This window comes from Dama dama, chromosome 4, assembly GCF_033118175.1.
Source record: "Dama dama isolate Ldn47 chromosome 4, ASM3311817v1, whole genome shotgun sequence".
NCBI classification, from domain to species: Eukaryota; Metazoa; Chordata; class Mammalia; order Artiodactyla; family Cervidae; genus Dama; species Dama dama.
The window spans coordinates 20,642,372-20,659,737 of NC_083684.1; the positions used below are offsets into that span (position 1 = coordinate 20,642,372).

Sequence of the window (17,366 nt, forward strand, 5' to 3'; positions counted from 1 at the left end):
CAGCTGTGAACTGTGCCAGGAGCGTCACCCCAGTCTGTCTGGAGATGGGCCTGGCCCTGCACCTGCCTGGGTCGGGAGCTCCCCACCACGGGCCTCAGTCCAGACTGCACCGGTTTCCCCGGCCACAAAGAGGCCAACAAGCTTCAGGTACATGTTGAGAGCAACGTGCAGGAAGGCATCTTCTGTGAGGAGGGCATCCTTGTCAAAGTAGGGAAGGAGGCTAAAGGCAGACACAGGTGTCAGGTGACCTGACCTCATACGTCTGGCTGAGGCTGGTGGCAGGCAGCAGAGGTGCAGCCTCTCTGTCTTGAGGGACCCCTGCTGTCCCTCCCCTGACCTTCAGGTCCTGAGGGTTACCTGTAGAAGGCGACCGGCAGCAGCCTGACCTGGTGGTCGGGGGCCAGGCCGAGGAGGGTGCGCCCCAGGGGGACATCTGCAAAACCGAGGGGCTTGTCAGCAGTGCGGGGGCCTCCCATAGGGTCAGGGTCTCCAGGAATCGTGTGCGTGCTGACACAGGGGCAGTGACCTCACGCCACAGACTAGGGGGTGGGGGCCGGGTCCCTGAAATCCCAGGGCTCCACTAAATTATTAAATGAGTCTGCATACTTAACCAAGAACATACAGTTGCAAAAACGAATTTTTAAAGTGACCCCCAAGGAGGGCTCCTGTGTAACCATTTGAAAGTTGCTTCTGAAGAGAAGGACTAAAGAGTCGGCTGCAGTCTGACCTGCTCCCAGCAGAGGGCTGGGGGCCAGCACAGACATGGCTGGCAGCCTCTGCATTTCTCACCCGCCTCCGTCAGCTGAAAGACGAGCAGCCAGGAAATCCTCCTCCTCTGCAGACACCCCAAGATCTCCGCACAGATGTCCAGAGCCTTCAGGGAGCTAACAGCCTGTGACCCACAGAAGAAGAGGAGAACTCAAAGATGACAGCGGGCAAGGAGGAGGTGTCTACTTGGGGCCCTGCACAGACCCTCAGGGTGCAGGGTCTGAAGGGAGACCCCACAGGGCAGGCCTGTGGCCTGGGGTTTTCTCTCCTGAGAAAGCTTTTGCCCCAAAGGTACCACACCGCCCCTGCTCAAGAGACCTAACTTAAGAGGTCTGCGGGGAAATGGGGATCCATGGTTTCAAGCGCCCTGAGGGCAGGGGCTCACCAACCTGTCCAATGTGGGAGAGGGTCTGACTTACCTGTGGAATCAGATATGAAGAGAGCAGGCCCATCAAGGAAAAGAAAAACAGGGAAACAAACAGCTACAAATAAAAAAACGTCCACTCACAACATAAGACTACCTGTATTCTGTTCCCTGAGAGTAACTATAAGTAAAAAACATTGCTCACTAACTGAGCATTTACAGACCTAGGTCAGAAATCTTTAGGGGGATCTTCACAGGAATAAAATTTCCAGTTGCTCTTAAGAGAATTTAATGGGTTATAAACAATTACTGCTTGGGGACCCATCTCTGTGGGTCTGTAAGGGGACAGTGGTCTGGAAGATACGAAGCCACTAAAAGCCTTTCAACTTTTACAGCCTGAAAAGTCTAAGAACAGATGCTCCCTGGGACTCTGTTACTTGGAATTATAATCATTCAAACCCCACAGCTCAGCAGTTGTTGTCAGGCAGGTGTGTACAACCTGAGCTGCTGGGGAGCTCTGGGTTTTAGAGAACCAGGGGTTCAGCTGGGTGCACCATGGCAGCTCCCAGTGGGGACACCAGCCTACCCTCCAAGCAGCCCTCCATCCAGCCCTGGGTCTCAGCGAGCAGCTGATTGGGGTGCAGGTACCTTGATGGGTGCCAGTTAACTCTAACCGCCCCCGCCCAGGGATTATGGAGAGGATAAACAGGTCAAATAAAAGCAGTTGGGAGTTAACCTGAGAGTAAGTCTTATCAAACCTATACACCCAAGAAGGTTTACTTCCAAATAAAGTCACAAGGACCCCAAACACCTGTCTGTCCTTGAAAAGCACAGTGTGTTAGATGAACCCTGAGAGAAGGTGAGCTTGCAGGAAGAGGGTGTCATCCTTGCCTCCTCTCCTTGGCCATCCAGCTTCCCCAGCTCCTGCCAGATGCTCTCCTTCCTGGCCCGTTGAATCACAAAGTGCAGGGCAGCCGCACAGAGCCAGGACGGGCCGGGTGCAGGGGATGGTGTGAGGGGGGAGGAGACGCTGCGCAGACAAGAGGAGTGTGTCACCACGGGAACCCCCACCCCAACCTGGCTCTGCAGACTGGCCCTATGCCCTGGACACAGGAAGCGGTGCAGCTTGCAGGGGGTCTCAGCTTTGACAGGAGGGTGTGGAACACACGGTCTCCTGGAACCCTTCCCCCAACCCTCAGACCCCAGAATCTGCACCAGCCTCCCACACAACCCCTGCTCCAATTGCACTGTGATGTTCAAGGTCCTTCAGCAGGTTGAAACGGCCAAAAGTGAAAAACAGAATACAGTGCATTGATTTAAGAAACTTTCCTGCTCTCTATGCGATTAGAGTCAATGGGCAAACTGGCTTTCCTTGTTTTCTGAGGTTTCCAGCATCCCTGATTCTTTGGGGGTGCCTGAGGGATGGAAATGGTCACAGAGGAAAATGTAAGGAGGCTGGAGGGGGCCAGTGATCCTCTCAGTGACGTCTAGGAGGGCATCCACTGGGAACTAAGAGGAGACGGGCAAGTGAACCCTGCACCTTGCAGGGCCTGTCCAGAGGCCTCTCCGGCTCCTGAGATGCCGGGCAGGTCAATGAGAGCATGTGCCCATACTCACCTCTCAGCGAAGAGGTGGGCCTCCTGCAGCTTCTGCAGCTCTGCAGGCAGCGGGCTCCGGGACCACCTCCTCCACCGGCAGTGCAGCTCGGGCTCCAGGCTCGACCACCACAGCTCATGGGAGAGAACAGGCACTGACAGTCATTCCCCACCACCACAACGCTTTGGAGATCTCAGCGACCCCGACCATCTGGGTAGGACATGTCTACCTGCTGGCTGACACCCACTCCCCCGAGCCTGGCTCTGCTCATCTAGTGCTTCCTAACTACAAGGACAGTGTCTCATCTATGGCCCAACACAGCTCATCCTCAGAGGATACATGGTTGCCCAGGGAGCTCGGTGGGGGAACGTGCTGTTCTGAAAGAATGGGGCTGTGTCCTCCCTCCTGACAAAAGGAGAAGTGGTGAGAAAGCCCACAAGTGAGCCCCACCTGAGGAACTTCAGAACACCATGCAGGGGCCAGGCTGCAGGGGCTGAGCCGGCAGCTTCAGCCCAGAGCAGTGTGAATGACTCCTGTTGCTGGCTCTGGCGTGAATGGACTATTGCGACCCTGACCTCCCGCTCCAGTTCTGCTCCCGGGGGCATCTTCTCCTGACTTACCCACTGTGCCTGGGATCACACAGCCAGGAAACCCTAGACGGATGTGCGACCTCCAGCCTCACTGACTCCCACAGCACCCCTCCAGGCCCAGGAGCTCCCCCATGAAGATGGCAGGCCTACCAGAGCAGAAGTGAGCAGCAGGGGGCACTGGGTCTGGCAGGCGGTCAGGGCCAAGTCAGCTGCCAGGGATGGGTCTCTGCTTCGTGCACAGGCGTTGAGGAGACCCTGGGGGAGGAGATGCCCGCCGCTGGGTTCGCACGTGGACCTTGGGAGCCACTGCATACATGAGGGCCAGGCCAGAGGTCTGAGCAGTGACATGGGAGGGGTGGTGGGAACTGGAATTACCCTGAAGAAGTGGGCAGTGATGTCGTGGGTGAGGGCACCATCGTGGGAGAAGTTCCTCTGCAAGATAGTAGAGGCCAGTGAGGAAGGAAGGCGGAAGACGAGGGTGGGCGACCACATGCTGTCCCTCATCCCCCCACACCTGGCTGCTTTCACAGGCTGTTCTCAGAGCTTGAGGGGGGAACAGCCTCCCGAATGAACTTGAACAGAAATCTCACCTCATTTCTGCTGCTCCCCAGTTACCCTATAAGCTCTGCACAGATGACCAGAAGCTCAGATCAGCCTCCCTACATGGTGCATTTTTACAAAGCCTCCTGCAGGGGCACAGTACCTCCCGTCCCTGACTGTGCACAAGCAAGGGCGGGCACCCTTCGGAGCCTGAAGAGCCAGGTGTGGGCACTGTCTGGCTTCTGTGCCCAGAGGTGAAGCGGGCAGGTCGGTCAGCACTTCTGGGGCCCAAACCACTAACCTGGGGAAGGTTCTGTGAAGGAGTCATCTTCCAGAGAGGGCACTGGCCCTGGTCTCTGGTCTCGCTGCCTGTGTCCAATAGGGTGAAGGACTCCCTGCAGCTCCAAGTGCCACGGCCTATCCCACCTCAGTGACCCCATGCAGGTGGGGCCCATACTGAGGACACTGGCTCCATGTGACCACAGATGCACTCCTGAACTTTCCCCAGAACCAGCCTGTGGTGCCCACATGGCCCCCAACCCTGCACCTCACCTCACTTGCTCCACACCTACCAATTCTGAGTTGACCAAGTGGAAGAAATCGGCACAGCTGGGGGTGGCCGGCTGCTCCACACAGGGGCTGCTGACCAGCATGGAGGCGGGCAGGCCGAGGAGGGTGCTGGGAGGATGGAGGTATGGACAGTGACCCCTGAGAGCAACGCTTGGAGCAGCAGCTACCCTCCCGGCCTGCTGGGAACTGGCCCTAGTCTGTGGCCCATCCCTCCCTGGAGGGCCTAGGCTCTTGTGCTGCTGGGCCCACAAATACCACTGTGCATCCCCAAAGCAGCCATGCAGTTTCATGATGACCCAGGGTGGGAGCAGTGTATGAACCAACCAGCTCACTAGCCTGGGAAGGATGTCAATTCATAGCTCAGTTGTGATGAAGCTGCTGCAAGGACCCCTGAGCCCACATTCAATGTGAGGCCTTTGAACTGAAGGGATCCTGGGTCCAGACCCTGCTCTTCAGGGGACTCCTGGGGAGAGGCCACCCCAGAGACCCATGACTAGAGGGAAGAGAACCCAAAGTGGGGAGAGACCCTGGGATACGACCGTGTTACCGTTTGCACGTGAGCAGCTCCCGCTGTCTCTGGAGGCGGCTGGCCACATCCCACCCGTGAGCCAGTGCCTGAAGGCGTCTGTGGAAAACTCCAAAGAGAAAGTGTTTGCGGGAAGCAGCGTGGCCGAGGGGTGCAGGGCCCTGTTCCAGGTCAGCACACATCTCCTGGAGACGGCAGCAGATGAAGAGCACCCGTCTCCTCATCGCCCTGTCACACGTGACCTCTAAGCCACAACTCCTGCTGTGGCCGCCCTCCCAGGTACTTTCTTCCATTTCCCGTTACGATGGACACAGAGGACAGACATCCCTTTTGTGTGAGGTGTTAGGATCTCCCTTTCATCCTTCACATTTTCTAAATTCAGGCACTTTTAAAGAGAGACAGCGGGAATTCCAGATCCCATAAGACAGAGCTGCATGGGCATGTCCAGTTTCAGACTCCCAGCGCACAGCTGGCGAGAAGGAAGGATAGGCCTGGTCTGCTCTCTGACCCCAGAGCCCACTCTCAGGAGATCTGGGCGGCAGCATGCTGACAGAAAGGTACTTTTCACTCCAGGATGAGAACACACAGGGCTTCTGCACCCTTCTCAGTGCTCCTGCCTCAGTGACAAGAGACCCAGGAAACAGGAGGGGCTCCAGCTCCTGGTCTTTGCAAACTCTCGATGCTCAGCCAAGTGGAGGGTTATTTATATCAGTTCTCAAGAGTCTGACCTCCCAGCGCAGCACCCAGAGTTAAACAGCAGAGAATGGGAGTAGCAACCAAGTTACTATGGAAGTCCATATTTTTACTTCCTGTTTTCTAATCTTAAATGTCCTAAAGCCTGGAGATGCTTCCTGTATTTCATCTTTCATTTTTGTGTTCCTGTGATGTTCATGGTGACACGAGTTCACAGAACACGTGGTCTCCCGTCTGAGTGACTGGGTCTGTGACTCAGGCTTTCATTCTGTTTAAAACAGGCGTCTGGACTCATTGGATACTCAATAAATATCTTGATAGCACATGGCTTCAATGCAGTGGACACGCTGAGTTTTGCATTTTCTAACTCACCTGCAATCTGGAAAAAATGTCCCGATTTCCTTTGCAGCCACCGAAAACCAAATCAGAATTCTTTGAGTGATGATAATTCCTCGAACTGAAATAAAAACACAGTGAAAGCCTCCTTAGTGTCTCTTATCTCTGCTGGGCTACCTCTTCTTCTTCTGCCTCCAGTATGGCCTGTGGTCACAGGGCCAGGAAGTACCCAGGGACCACAGGGCACGCATGGTGCCCCAGCAACAGCACAAAGCCAGCAACCAGCCCTGCCAACATATCAAAATGATTATGTGCCACAACCAACTGGGATTTATCCTAAGAATGCAAGGTTGGCTCAATATGCAAAAATCAATTAATGCAATAAACATGAGTAGAATAGAAAACCAAAACCCACACAGATAAAGCATTAAGTTCAACACCACCTCATGATTAAAAAAAAAAAAAAAATAACTAGGAGTAAAAGGGACCTCCCTCAACCTGGCAAAGGGCAGTTATGAAGAATCCACAGTTAACATTGTACTCAATGATGACAGACTGCAAACTGTCCTCCCAAGACCAGGACCAGGACAAAGTGTCTGCTCCTACTGCCTCCAGTGAGCATTGCACTGTAAAGTTCTAGACAGGACAATTCAGCAAATAAATCAGCACATAAAAGTGATTCGGATTGGAAAGGAAAAAGTTAAACCATCTCTATTCACAGGTGACAAGACCTTATATATACAAAATCATAAAGAATTAACCATAAAAAGCCATCTGAGCAAATAAGTGAAATTAAAGCAATGACCCATTTTACAATGGTGCTAAAAAAAATAAAATACTTCAGAATAAATTTAATCAAGGAGATGCAAGACTTGCACACTGAAAACTATGAAACACTACTGAAAAATATTAAAGATGACCTAAACAAATGGAAGGACCCAAACTGATATACAGATACAGTGCAGTCATTATCAGAATCCCAGCTCATTTTGTACAAACTGATAAGCTGATCCTAAAATCCAGATGGAGCTGCAAGGGCTCCAAAACAATCTTGAAAAAGAAGGACAAAGTTAGCAGACTCACATGTTCCAATTTTACTTCCTTGTTTATTTTTTGGCCGCACTGTGTAGCTTGTGGGACCGTAGTTACCCGAGGATTGAACCCGGGCCCTTAGCATTAAAAGCGTGGAGTCCTAACCACTGGACTGCCAGAGAATTCCCACGTTTTCCAATTTTAAAACTTATTACAAACCTATAGTAATCAAAATAGTGTGGTCCTAGCACAGGGATAGATGTAAAGATAAGTAGAACAGAGTCAAGAGTCTGGAAGAAAACTCTCACACATATGGTGAGTGGACTTTTGACAAGAGTAACAAGACCATTCAATGGGGAAAGAACAGTCTTTTCAGCAAAAGGGGCAACTGGACATTCACATACAAAAGAATGGGGCTGGATCCCTACCTCACATCTTACAAAAAATTAACTCAAGAGACTTCCCTGGTGGTTCAGTGGTTAAGAATCCACTTGCAATGCAGGGGATGTGGGCTCCATGCCCAGTCAGGAAGCTAAGATCCCACATGCTGAGACGAAACTGAGCCTGTGGGCTGTAACTGGAAAGTCTGTGTGCCTCAACCAAGACCTGATGTAGTCAAATAAATAAATTTAGGGAAAAAAAGTAACTCAAAATGGAACAAAGGCCCAAAAGCTAAAACTAAAAACAGATGAATACGGCTTCTTCAAAATGTAAAACTTATATAAATCAAAGTACTCTATCAAGGGAGTGAACCAATGACTTAAGGGATGGGAGAAAGCATCTGTGATTCACGTATCTCAAGGGACCTGGCATCTGGACTATACAAAGAACCCTTACGACTCAACAAGCAAATAGCCCAATTGTAAATGGGCAAAGGATCTGATCAGACATTTGTCCAAAAAAGATAAATAAATGGTCAACACTGTGAGCCATCAGGGAAAAGCAAATCAAAACCATAACAAGGTAACATCACACACCACCTGGACACAGCATATGTCCTCAACTAGAAGGACGATGAGACTGAACAGGCCATGTCAGACGCCCACAGCCTGCATGGCCCAGACGGGACTGGGAAGGCCTGCCTCTCGTGGCGGCCGGTCCACACCAGTACCTCCTGCACGATGGGTGGCGACACTGGAGCCCACCACCTACTAGACCTTTTATGCTCCTCACGTTTGCTGACCAGGTTACTCACAGAGAGAAAGATGATACCAGAAGCTTGCCTTCATTGCGAAGATTCAGACTTGCTATCAGATATGTCCAAATGTGTGGACCAAGAGAAATAAAAACATTCTTAGAAAAAAAAAAAAAAAACATTCTTAGAGCTACCAAAATCAAAACACACGTGCCTCTGGGCACCAACGTTCCTAACCTTTGGCAGAAGTCCATAAGCACGTGGACCAGGGTAGTGCAAGCGGCTTCCAGGTCTCCATCGCAGCCACCGGCAGCAGAGGGCATGGGGAGGAAGTGCTGGTGGATGGCCCACTGCTGGAAGTCCTGCCTACAATGCAAACACCAGGGTCTGTGCCGAGGGAGGCCGCCTCGGCTGGAGGGGTGGGGGACTGCAGGTGCATGGCTGCTGAGCAGTGGGTGGAAGGGGCATCTGTACTGGCTGGGTTCAGCAGCAGAGTGTCCAGATGTGGACCAGGCTCCCCGGTGCTAAGACCACAGGGAGACCAGAACCCGAGTAGGGCCTCAGCTACAACCACGAGAGGCAGGGGGCACTGCAGTGAGGAGCGAAGGAAGGAGGCCCTGACCTGACTCCTCACTGACAGCACAGTGTCCTGAGGGAGAGCTAAGAAGGCGTACTCTGGATCTGCATGCCAGGACGCTGCAGAGGAGGGAGGCCCCTGGCTGATGAGCATAGGAAGGAAGCGCTCAGGAAGCAAGCTGGGCACAAAGGGGATAGGTGGGAGTACCCCATCAGCCCCTCCACCCCACCCTCTGAGCTGCAGAAGGCAGTGTCGTCACTCCCACTCCCACTCCTGTTTGCCGTCCTTCCTAAGTCTGCTTGTTCCATCAGAATCTGACACCATGTCACAGCATCTCTGTGTGCGGGAGCATCTCTGACCATACCACAGATGGTGGCCTGAGGACAGCCACCCCTGCTGCAAAGCCCCTCAGCACATGCCTGAGCCCCAAACAGCATGCCTCATGGCTCAGTCATCTCATTCACTGGCCCCGGGACCCACAGGGGCCCCGGGACTCATAGGGGCTCAGACCCCAATTTGCTCGCTCCTGGTGCCACGCCTCGAAGCCAGCAATTGGCGAAGCCCTGACTGCCCTGTCCCTCCTTGGCTGACACCAGCTGAGATCTTCGTGGCTCCCTGACCACGGCCCTCGGGGGTTCCGACTCCTTGTTCCTCACCCGCCAGCACCTGCTCCCACAGCCCTGCTGTATTGTCCTGCCTGCCTCCGGGCTGCACAGTCCTTCGGCAGGAGTGCCTGCTCAGGGCTAAAAGGGTAGAAGTGCAGGTGCGGAGCCCCGTCTGTTTTGTTCATGCTATATCCCTAGCTCCTAGAAGATTCTAGAAATGTCTGCCAAACCACAGGAGCTCAGGAAGTGATCCTTGAATAATAGAATGAGTAAAATTATACTCATAGACTGTACTATAACCTACTGTATGTTAAATTGAACATTAAATTGAGGATATCATGACACAAAATAGTGTAACGTTTTAAAGGGCAGATCCTTTAAGCACTTACCTTTCTGTATCTGAAAGAGAATCAACTTCAGGCTGAATTTCTATTTCCAGCTGTAACCAGTCTCTATAAGTCAACTGAGAGAAAAAGCTCAAGTGACCACCATGCCAAGGACGGAGCACAGAAGCCACAGGGCAGGCCGTGAATGCGGCTCTCATTGCAGCTGGAGGTCTCCTGTGTCTCAGACCCTCTCATCCTCACGCCACTTCCCAGTGTTAGACAGGGAGCTTGGCATGAAGCCCCAAGAACCAGTAATTTAACCCTGAAAGTGAAGCCAACTGAAACTTTTCAAACTGGTCTTAAACTGCTTCCTCCACACTGTTGCCTGGCCCTGGACAGATCGTGGTGTCTGCACAACTCAGGTTTCAGCTCACCAAACTGGGCATATAACGTGAAGCTTCTAGAAGTCGCACAGCACTCACCCTGTCTTTAAATTCTGGGGCAGCTCCACACGTCCACAGGGACCAACCTCAAAACCTCACGTTGTGTGTAGCAGGTGTCCCACGGAGGGACAGCAGGACCTACCTGGAGCCCCTCCTGCTTCAGCAGTTCCTGCAGGGCTCTTTGCTTCCACAGGCAGAGGGCAGCTCTCCGCCAGTCCACGGAGGGCAGGCACAGGGGCCTCCAGGGTGGGCTAGCCGGGTCCTCCTGAGACGGGAGGTCTCGGGCTTCTGGGAACCATCTGAACATGATGAACTGGAACTGAAAAAAGCCAGTGGCGTGTGTGCTGTGAGGCTGGCCACGCTCGGCTGGCAGTGGGGAGCCCCTCCTCCTCAGATGGCACTTCAGGGGGCAGCAGCTCTGACCGCACATCTGAGGCCACTGTGTTCTGCAGCCGTGCTCAGCCGTCCCCTGAGGCTCGCTGGCACTGGGGTCTGTGTGAGATGCTCCTGGGTGATGGATGAGCCACCTGTCTTTCCTTACAAGACAGAAACCCCCGCCCTGTGCTGCCGGAGTCACAGGCAGTGCAAGGGTACCATGGCAGCTTGGGACCTGAGGTGGGCTTCCTCTTCTGGGAAGCCACTTCTCCTGACCTGCCCCTGTCCCACACTGTGAAACTGTGGCAGGGGCCCCCAGGCTGCTCCTGACAAGGCAGCTCCCAGCAGGGCCCAGGAGTCCAACACCGAGCCTGGAACTGAGAAGCAGGCTCATCGCCCAGGGGACAGGCTCCCTGGAACTCTGCATGTGCCGCAACCCTGGCTCCCGCTGGAACAGACAGCCCTGTCACCCTTGACACAGAATCCCAACATGCAGTCTCCAGGGTTATCTTTAGAGGAAGTACAGAGTGCCTCTTTACCTGGGAAGACACTTCTTGTGACTAATGAGCCAATTTTGTAAACGGGAGGGACATCTGTGGTTCACCTTACACCCCTTCCTCTTAACTCAGCCAGAAAGAAAAGGCATAAGGCGGTAGCTCCCAGGAAATAGCCCGCCACAGACCAGGGTGGTGCCAAGCATGAGATGGAGGCCACACAGCCTCGGGCCAGAGACCCATAGAAAACGGGAACTCGGCCGAGAAAGGAACCCAGAAGACTCACCTTTTTTATAAGGCCAGGAGACAGACAGCTGTGCAGAAGCTCATGTGACTGGGAAAACTTACACAAGGAGTAAGAAATTGCTGCTGTAGAAAATCTGAAAATAGAAAACGGAAATTATAGAAACGGGATCCACACAAAATACAGGGTGGAAGAGTCAGTATGAGTCACACAAAGTGAACCAAGGGCATCCCAGCACCCCCACCCCACCCCCAGTAATGCATCTTGGAAAATGTAAACATGCAAGCACTACACGTAAGGGCTTGCCTCCCCAGCGTGTCGGGGAGGGCGTGCCCCGTGGGGTTCACGGGCATGACCACACATTGTTTGCTGTTCCTGCCTACAAGGACCTCCAAGCCAGGGAGAAGTGGGTCCAGCTGCAGCCTCAGCTCTGCCCACCCATGGTGGCTCTGACAAGTCAGGCAGAGGCTGTCGAGAGCAGAGCTGACCCCGAGGCTGGCAGGGAGTCTGGGTGGTGAGGACAGGGCCTGATTCCCGGGGGGCCTCGTCAGTGAGAGCTGCTCCTCTGCTTGGCTTTCCCTCTCTGCTGATATCAGCTTAGTCTGCAAGCCAGAACTCTGGTCCCTGCCAACGTCCCTCCCTGCCAGAGTCTCTGGCTTCTGTCCTGACTTCAGTCTATTCACCTCAACAGCTGCAGAAAGCTCCAGGTCTCTGCCACGGGGTGGCCGCCCTCACCCCAGCCATCTCTCACACCTGCCAAGCCCAGCGCTGGGCTCCCTGCAACTGCTGGGTCCCGGGAGAGGTTCTAGTGCTCTGTGTGCAGTGACGGGACAGCCACGCGTGCAGAGAAGTCCCCCAGAGAAAGCTGCTCGCCACAGGGAGACCCCAGAACTGAACCTGAGGGGCAGGTCCACCCAGCTGCCAGCCACCCAGCCTGGAGGACACCTGCAGCCCAGAGCCAGCGTCTCCAAAGGCAGGGAGCAAGGCAGGATGACCTCACTGTCCTAACCAGAGATACCAGCAGGTGCCCAGATACATCCAGACAAGGTTCCTTCCGGGAGGTGTGGACCAGCACAGCACGGAGCACGTGTGTCTGTGCTGTCTAGGGAACACATGTTACTGCTGACAAGAGGCGCACTTACTTCAGACACAGCGTCGAGGCCTGCTGGGCTGCGCAGGGCAGGAGGCTGTCGATGAACTCGGGGATGGGCAGGCCCCTGGCAGAGGCGGGGGGGCCCACATGCACCTTGGGGAGCGCAGACTTGGACTCACCCAGGTGAACAGCCAGCACAGCCAAGCCCAGCACGTGTGAGGCACTCAGGCTTGGGCCCTAAGACAGGAGAGAAAAGGTGTTCAGTGCTGCGGGGAAGGTTGCGGGACCCACTCCCAGCTGGAGGGAATGGCAGCCCTACCTGGTGACGGAGCAGCTGGCAGAGCCTGGTGAGCACGGCTGGCAGGAATCTGCGTCCACACAGGGCCCTCACAAAGTGGGTGGCCCAGGGGCCCTGCCTACGGGGACAGCCACAGAGAACAGGACAGTGGAAGTCCCAGCCCTCCCAGCCCTCCCAGAGCCCATGGATGAGCACGTAGGCACCGCAGACCCAGGAAGAGCCAAGTCACTCCCCAGACAGCAGGCCCACCTGCTGCAAGGCTGCCTTGGCCACTTGCCTGTGGTATATCAGCCCCCAGCCCTCCCCGTCCTCCCCCAGTGCAGCAGGACATTGGGGGTGGCCCAGGGCCCAGAACTGGACCAAGACCAATGGCCTCTCAGCAGGAGCACCAGGCCGCCCTTGGGACAGCTCCAACCACCTGCTGGGACTACCCAGCTTCTACCTGTCCGGTGGGCCGACGCTGGAGGCTGCCATGAGGTTCTGACAAAAAGACGTCAGCAGGAGGTCCACCACCTGAGAGGAAAGTTCTTGTCAGAGCGTTTACACCCCGGACACACAGGATCAGAGCTAAACTCACGAGACTACAAAACAGGCTGCTGCCCAGAGAAGGCTGCCACTCCCAGGTCATAGGAACCCCCAGACCCTGGGAAGGTCCCCCGGGGTCATGATGGGATGTGTCAGTGGATAACAGGGTCAGCACACCTGCCCATACCTTCCTCCCAATGCAGAGTCTGCATGCAGACAACACCAAACTCAAAACTCACTCACACATGGTCTCCCACACTCACCCTCTGCTCCCTCGGCTGCAGCTCAGGAGCCTGGATGCTGAGCTGCACCGGGGCCTCTTCGTCACTGCCGACATCCTCGCTGAGGCCCAGGACAGAGTGGAGCCTCTCGGAGACCATGGCCACCTGAGCTGATAGCACTACGAGAGAGGGACTGCCATAAGCAGGGGTGTCCCTGCCTCCACTGTGTCTACACCACTCCCACCTCGCATCACCTGCCACTTCTGCAGGCGCTGACACCTGCTGCAGCCCCCCGGCCCAGCCTCGGTGTCCCCCAGGACCATAGGCTGCAGGGGCGGTGTTAGGAAGGGCCATGCTGGCCACAAGGGGATGTCCTGGGCCCGCAGGGTGACCACAGCTGTGGCAGAGCTAACCACACAGGGCTGGGATTGTGAAAACCATGTGTCACTTCTGACCCTCAATTTTGACTCCTCACAGGCTTCCATGTTCTCTGTAGGTCATATGTGAATGTACATACACTATATGCATTCACAACATACCTAATTTTTTTGATATTTTTAGGCTACATGGTTTATCTGCAAGTTTTTTCAAATTGTCACTTACCTCCAAAAAGTAAGTATATTTACTGAAAATAATCTGCATATACTGAATGGACCTGTGCAGTTAAAAACATGTCTCATTTATATTAGTTTCTGCATCTAGCATAACAAAAGTCTAAAACTACTGGAACTGAGCACTTGATTTTGTGGCCACCACGTGCTTTGAACTGCACAGACTGGTTCTCCAGGTCCCCCAGAGGAGACAGTCCAGGAGCAGAGACCCAGGGCTGAGGGCTGGAGGTGCCGGGCAGTGGAGGTCAGAGAGAAAACCACACCAGCCCAGCACACAGCTTCCTCCTCTACATCACCTTTCCCACCAGTGCCGAGGAGAGAAAGTTCACCTTCTGCCAAGGCTTCGGGACAGCCTGCATGTCAGAAACAAGGCTGCGAACTCTACACCCACAAGGCCACGGTCAGGCTTCGTGACAGATGCTGAGCTCAGGGAACGCGATGACCGCGGTGGCTCAGGGACCAGCCATGAACTTGAGCACACAGGACATGCCTTCCCACCCACAAACACCCACCGTGGACGGCCCTGCCTGCAGCCCCCGCCTCACCATCATGCTGCGTGGGGTCCGTCATAGAGGCCCTGAGCTTCTGCAGGGCAGCCGTGAGCAGGTCCAGTGGCTCCTCTGCACAGCTGGGCTCCACCTCCCCTCCCTGGGCTGCATCTGAGAGGCAGGAGGTGATTTTCACAATTGGGCTAGACAGCAAGCACATGAAGTTTAGGAAAAAACCATGGTTCTATGCACATCATCGCCACAAGTGTAAAAAGTACAAATGTAATAAAAAAGACCAAACGCTTGTGGAAAAAAGACCAAACGCTTGTGGAGGGAGGCTGGGCTGCGGGTATGAATTATGGACAGATGATGGTCAAACTGATGATGATGTTTCTCAAACTTTTAAGTAACATTGTGATACTGTTTTTTTACCACAGGATGTTAAGATCAGATGTAAGAGGAAATTACCAGTCTTCAACATACATTTAAAAGGTTCTAGAAGCCCTTTTCCAAAAGCAGGACCAGGGATCAGGAAAAGAGGGGCGAGGCTGCTCTCGGCTGTGGACACAGCCCTCCAGCCCCTTGGCACCTCATCAGTGAGATGTTCTGATACGGGTCCAAACAGGTGTCGGTCCCCTTGGCCGTCAGAACCTGGGGCAGACTGTGTGAGAGTGTTCTGCCAGACAGAACCAGAGAATAGAATTGCAGGCAGTCAGTCAGCCTGGCTGGCAGGCAGCAGAGGCTGTGACCAGCAAACAGTGGCACCATTTCGACACTGACAGACCAGGCCCCGTGCAGATGGCACCTTGCTCCTGGGAGGTGGGGTAGGACAGTGTCCCCAGCCGCTCCAGGTCTGATGCACTCTTGGCCCAGGTCTACATCACTGTCCCCGAGAGGCAGCAAGATCCCCACCAACATCACAAAGAGCCGAGGCAGACCCCCAGTAGGACGCGGTGCAGAACTAGCATCATGGCCTCAGCCTGGCTGGTCACCTGAATGTAAAGCTCGAATCAGATGGGCAAATAGAAACCACGTCACAACCTCAGCGGGGCACACAAAGATGACAGTCAGGTGGACTTGGTATCGCATCCTCCAGGAAGTGTGTGGCAGGTACTTCCCGGCTGAGACCCGAGAAGGCTGACATCACAGCAGCCTTCCTGGTGTCACAGCCATCCCGGGGCTGAGCCAGTCAGTCTCTGAAGCCACAGCTCTGACCAGACCAAGCATGACATGACCAGACCAGAGGGACTAGGGCGCCACCGACAACGTCTCGTGATTCGGGAAGCGGAGATGAGCACGAATGAGGACCACACCTTCTGGCTGCTTCTGTCCAGCAGTGGAACAGGCTTGGCGGTAGGTGGAGTACAGGGCTGGGGGAATTTTATCCGCTCTGGGTCAGAAGGAAACAGTAAAACAGTCCACTGCAATTCAAACTGATTCTCAAGGTTACAATTCCAGAAACTATCATAAAACAAAAATATGCAATACAGTAAACTATACAATACATAAACAGATTATACAATACCACACTACGTGACTCTACTGAATAATACATGCTACATAAACATCTGCCAATGGTTTTTGTTGGGTAGAGAGATGAGAAAAGATTTTCACTTCTCTCAGTCAAGTTTTGGTAATTCCCAGATTTTAAAGGTGAAATTAATTACTTTTAATGAGAAATGCTAAGAAAAACATCCAATTAATGCTTATGTCACTCAAAATATAAGTCCAGTGATGAGGATGCAGGGCAGCTACAGGGCATGGACCCAGGTGGCATGCCCTCATGGCACAGGGGCGAATCCAAGGACAAGAGCCATGGAGTCACCTTCAGAGGAGTGGAAGTCACAAGCGGCCCAGTTATGAGACACATGGACAGCAGCATGGTCTGCAGGACACTCCCCCCACACACACACTGCACTGCAAACTGTGATGACAAGACTCAAGCAGAAGAACAGAGAGACCTGCTGTGGTCTAGAATATGAATGTGCACAGGAACTGGAGATGAGGGGCTGAGGGGCCCCACCTACTGCCCTGGGGTCAGTAAAGCCTTTAGCCCCAAAATCAGAAACCAGTGCAATTAAATAGAGCAGACTCAAGGAGACAGAGAAATCCACAGAAAAGAAACTGTGAGTCGTTGCTCTTATTAATATCTTCAGAGTGACAAGACATAGCACTGCAGCTATGAAACAAGAATGGATTGCTGGGGGCCTCCCTGGAGGCTCAGTGGTAAAGAATCTGCCTGTCAATGCAGGAGACAAGGGTTCGATCACTAGTCCAGGAAAACCCCACATGCCGCGGGACAGTCCATGAATCACAACTGGTGAGCGTGTGCCCTAGAGCCCACGGTCCACAAAAGAAGCCACCACAATGAGAATCCCATGCATCACAACTAGAGTAGCCCCTGCGTGCTGCAACTAGAGAAAAGCTCACACAGTAAAAAAGACCCAGCACAGTCAAAAATAAATTATATAAAAAAAGGAATGGACTGCTGTACAAAGAAATATCTGATGGAAGAAATGAAACACTCAGTAAAAGTACCTATAGATAAACTTTAAGAAATCTTCCAGAAAGGAGAGGGAAAAACAAAATGAAACAGATATGCAAAATATGACAAAAGAGAAAAGAGTCAGAAGACACTTCAGGAGATATAATACCTAAAAAAGAGAAGTTCCAAGAAGGAAAAAGACACAGAGGAAACTTTCAATGACACGAACCAAGATAAAATAATCAGCGTCTGGGACTGCCTTCAAAACCATCCAGAATACTGGGTGGGTAAGTGAATTTGAAGGATACAGATGAAAGAAGATTGGTCATTTACTGATAACTATTAAATCTGGGTGATAGATTCTATTCTGCTTTTCTGTCTTAAATTTTTCATAAAAAAGGGTTTTAAATAGCCAAGAAAATTCCTTAGTA

At 53.2% G+C, this 17,366-nt stretch overlaps 1 protein-coding gene across 12 annotated transcripts in view; it reads right to left on the minus strand.

Annotated features, from left to right (window-relative positions):
• Nucleotides 1-17,366, minus strand: part of FANCA (FA complementation group A) — a 37,858-nt gene that overhangs the window by 700 nt on the left and 19,792 nt on the right. For 3 of the 12 annotated variants that reach the window (XM_061138381.1, XM_061138390.1, XM_061138383.1), the window contains 21 exons: nt 15,764-15,840; nt 14,508-14,621; nt 13,394-13,530; nt 13,048-13,118; nt 12,627-12,723; nt 12,357-12,544; nt 11,257-11,350; nt 10,244-10,420; nt 9,722-9,795; nt 8,388-8,516; nt 6,020-6,104; nt 4,976-5,139; nt 4,431-4,536; nt 3,694-3,750; nt 3,469-3,573; nt 2,750-2,862; nt 2,024-2,162; nt 1,188-1,250; nt 790-892; nt 358-433; nt 67-220 (listed from right to left, as the gene is read on the minus strand). In XM_061138381.1, coding sequence (XP_060994364.1) covers nt 67-220; nt 358-433; nt 790-892; nt 1,188-1,250; nt 2,024-2,162; nt 2,750-2,862; nt 3,469-3,573; nt 3,694-3,750; nt 4,431-4,536; nt 4,976-5,139; nt 6,020-6,104; nt 8,388-8,516; nt 9,722-9,795; nt 10,244-10,420; nt 11,257-11,350; nt 12,357-12,544; nt 12,627-12,723; nt 13,048-13,118; nt 13,394-13,530; nt 14,508-14,621; nt 15,764-15,840 — 2,323 coding nt within the window. The remainder of the gene's footprint in view (nt 1-66; nt 221-357; nt 434-789; nt 893-1,187; nt 1,251-2,023; nt 2,163-2,749; nt 2,863-3,468; nt 3,574-3,693; nt 3,751-4,430; nt 4,537-4,975; nt 5,140-6,019; nt 6,105-8,387; nt 8,517-9,721; nt 9,796-10,243; nt 10,421-11,256; nt 11,351-12,356; nt 12,545-12,626; nt 12,724-13,047; nt 13,119-13,393; nt 13,531-14,507; nt 14,622-15,763; nt 15,841-17,366) is intronic. The other 9 variants (XR_009692351.1, XM_061138387.1, XM_061138385.1 and 6 more) reach the window with 7 other exon arrangements.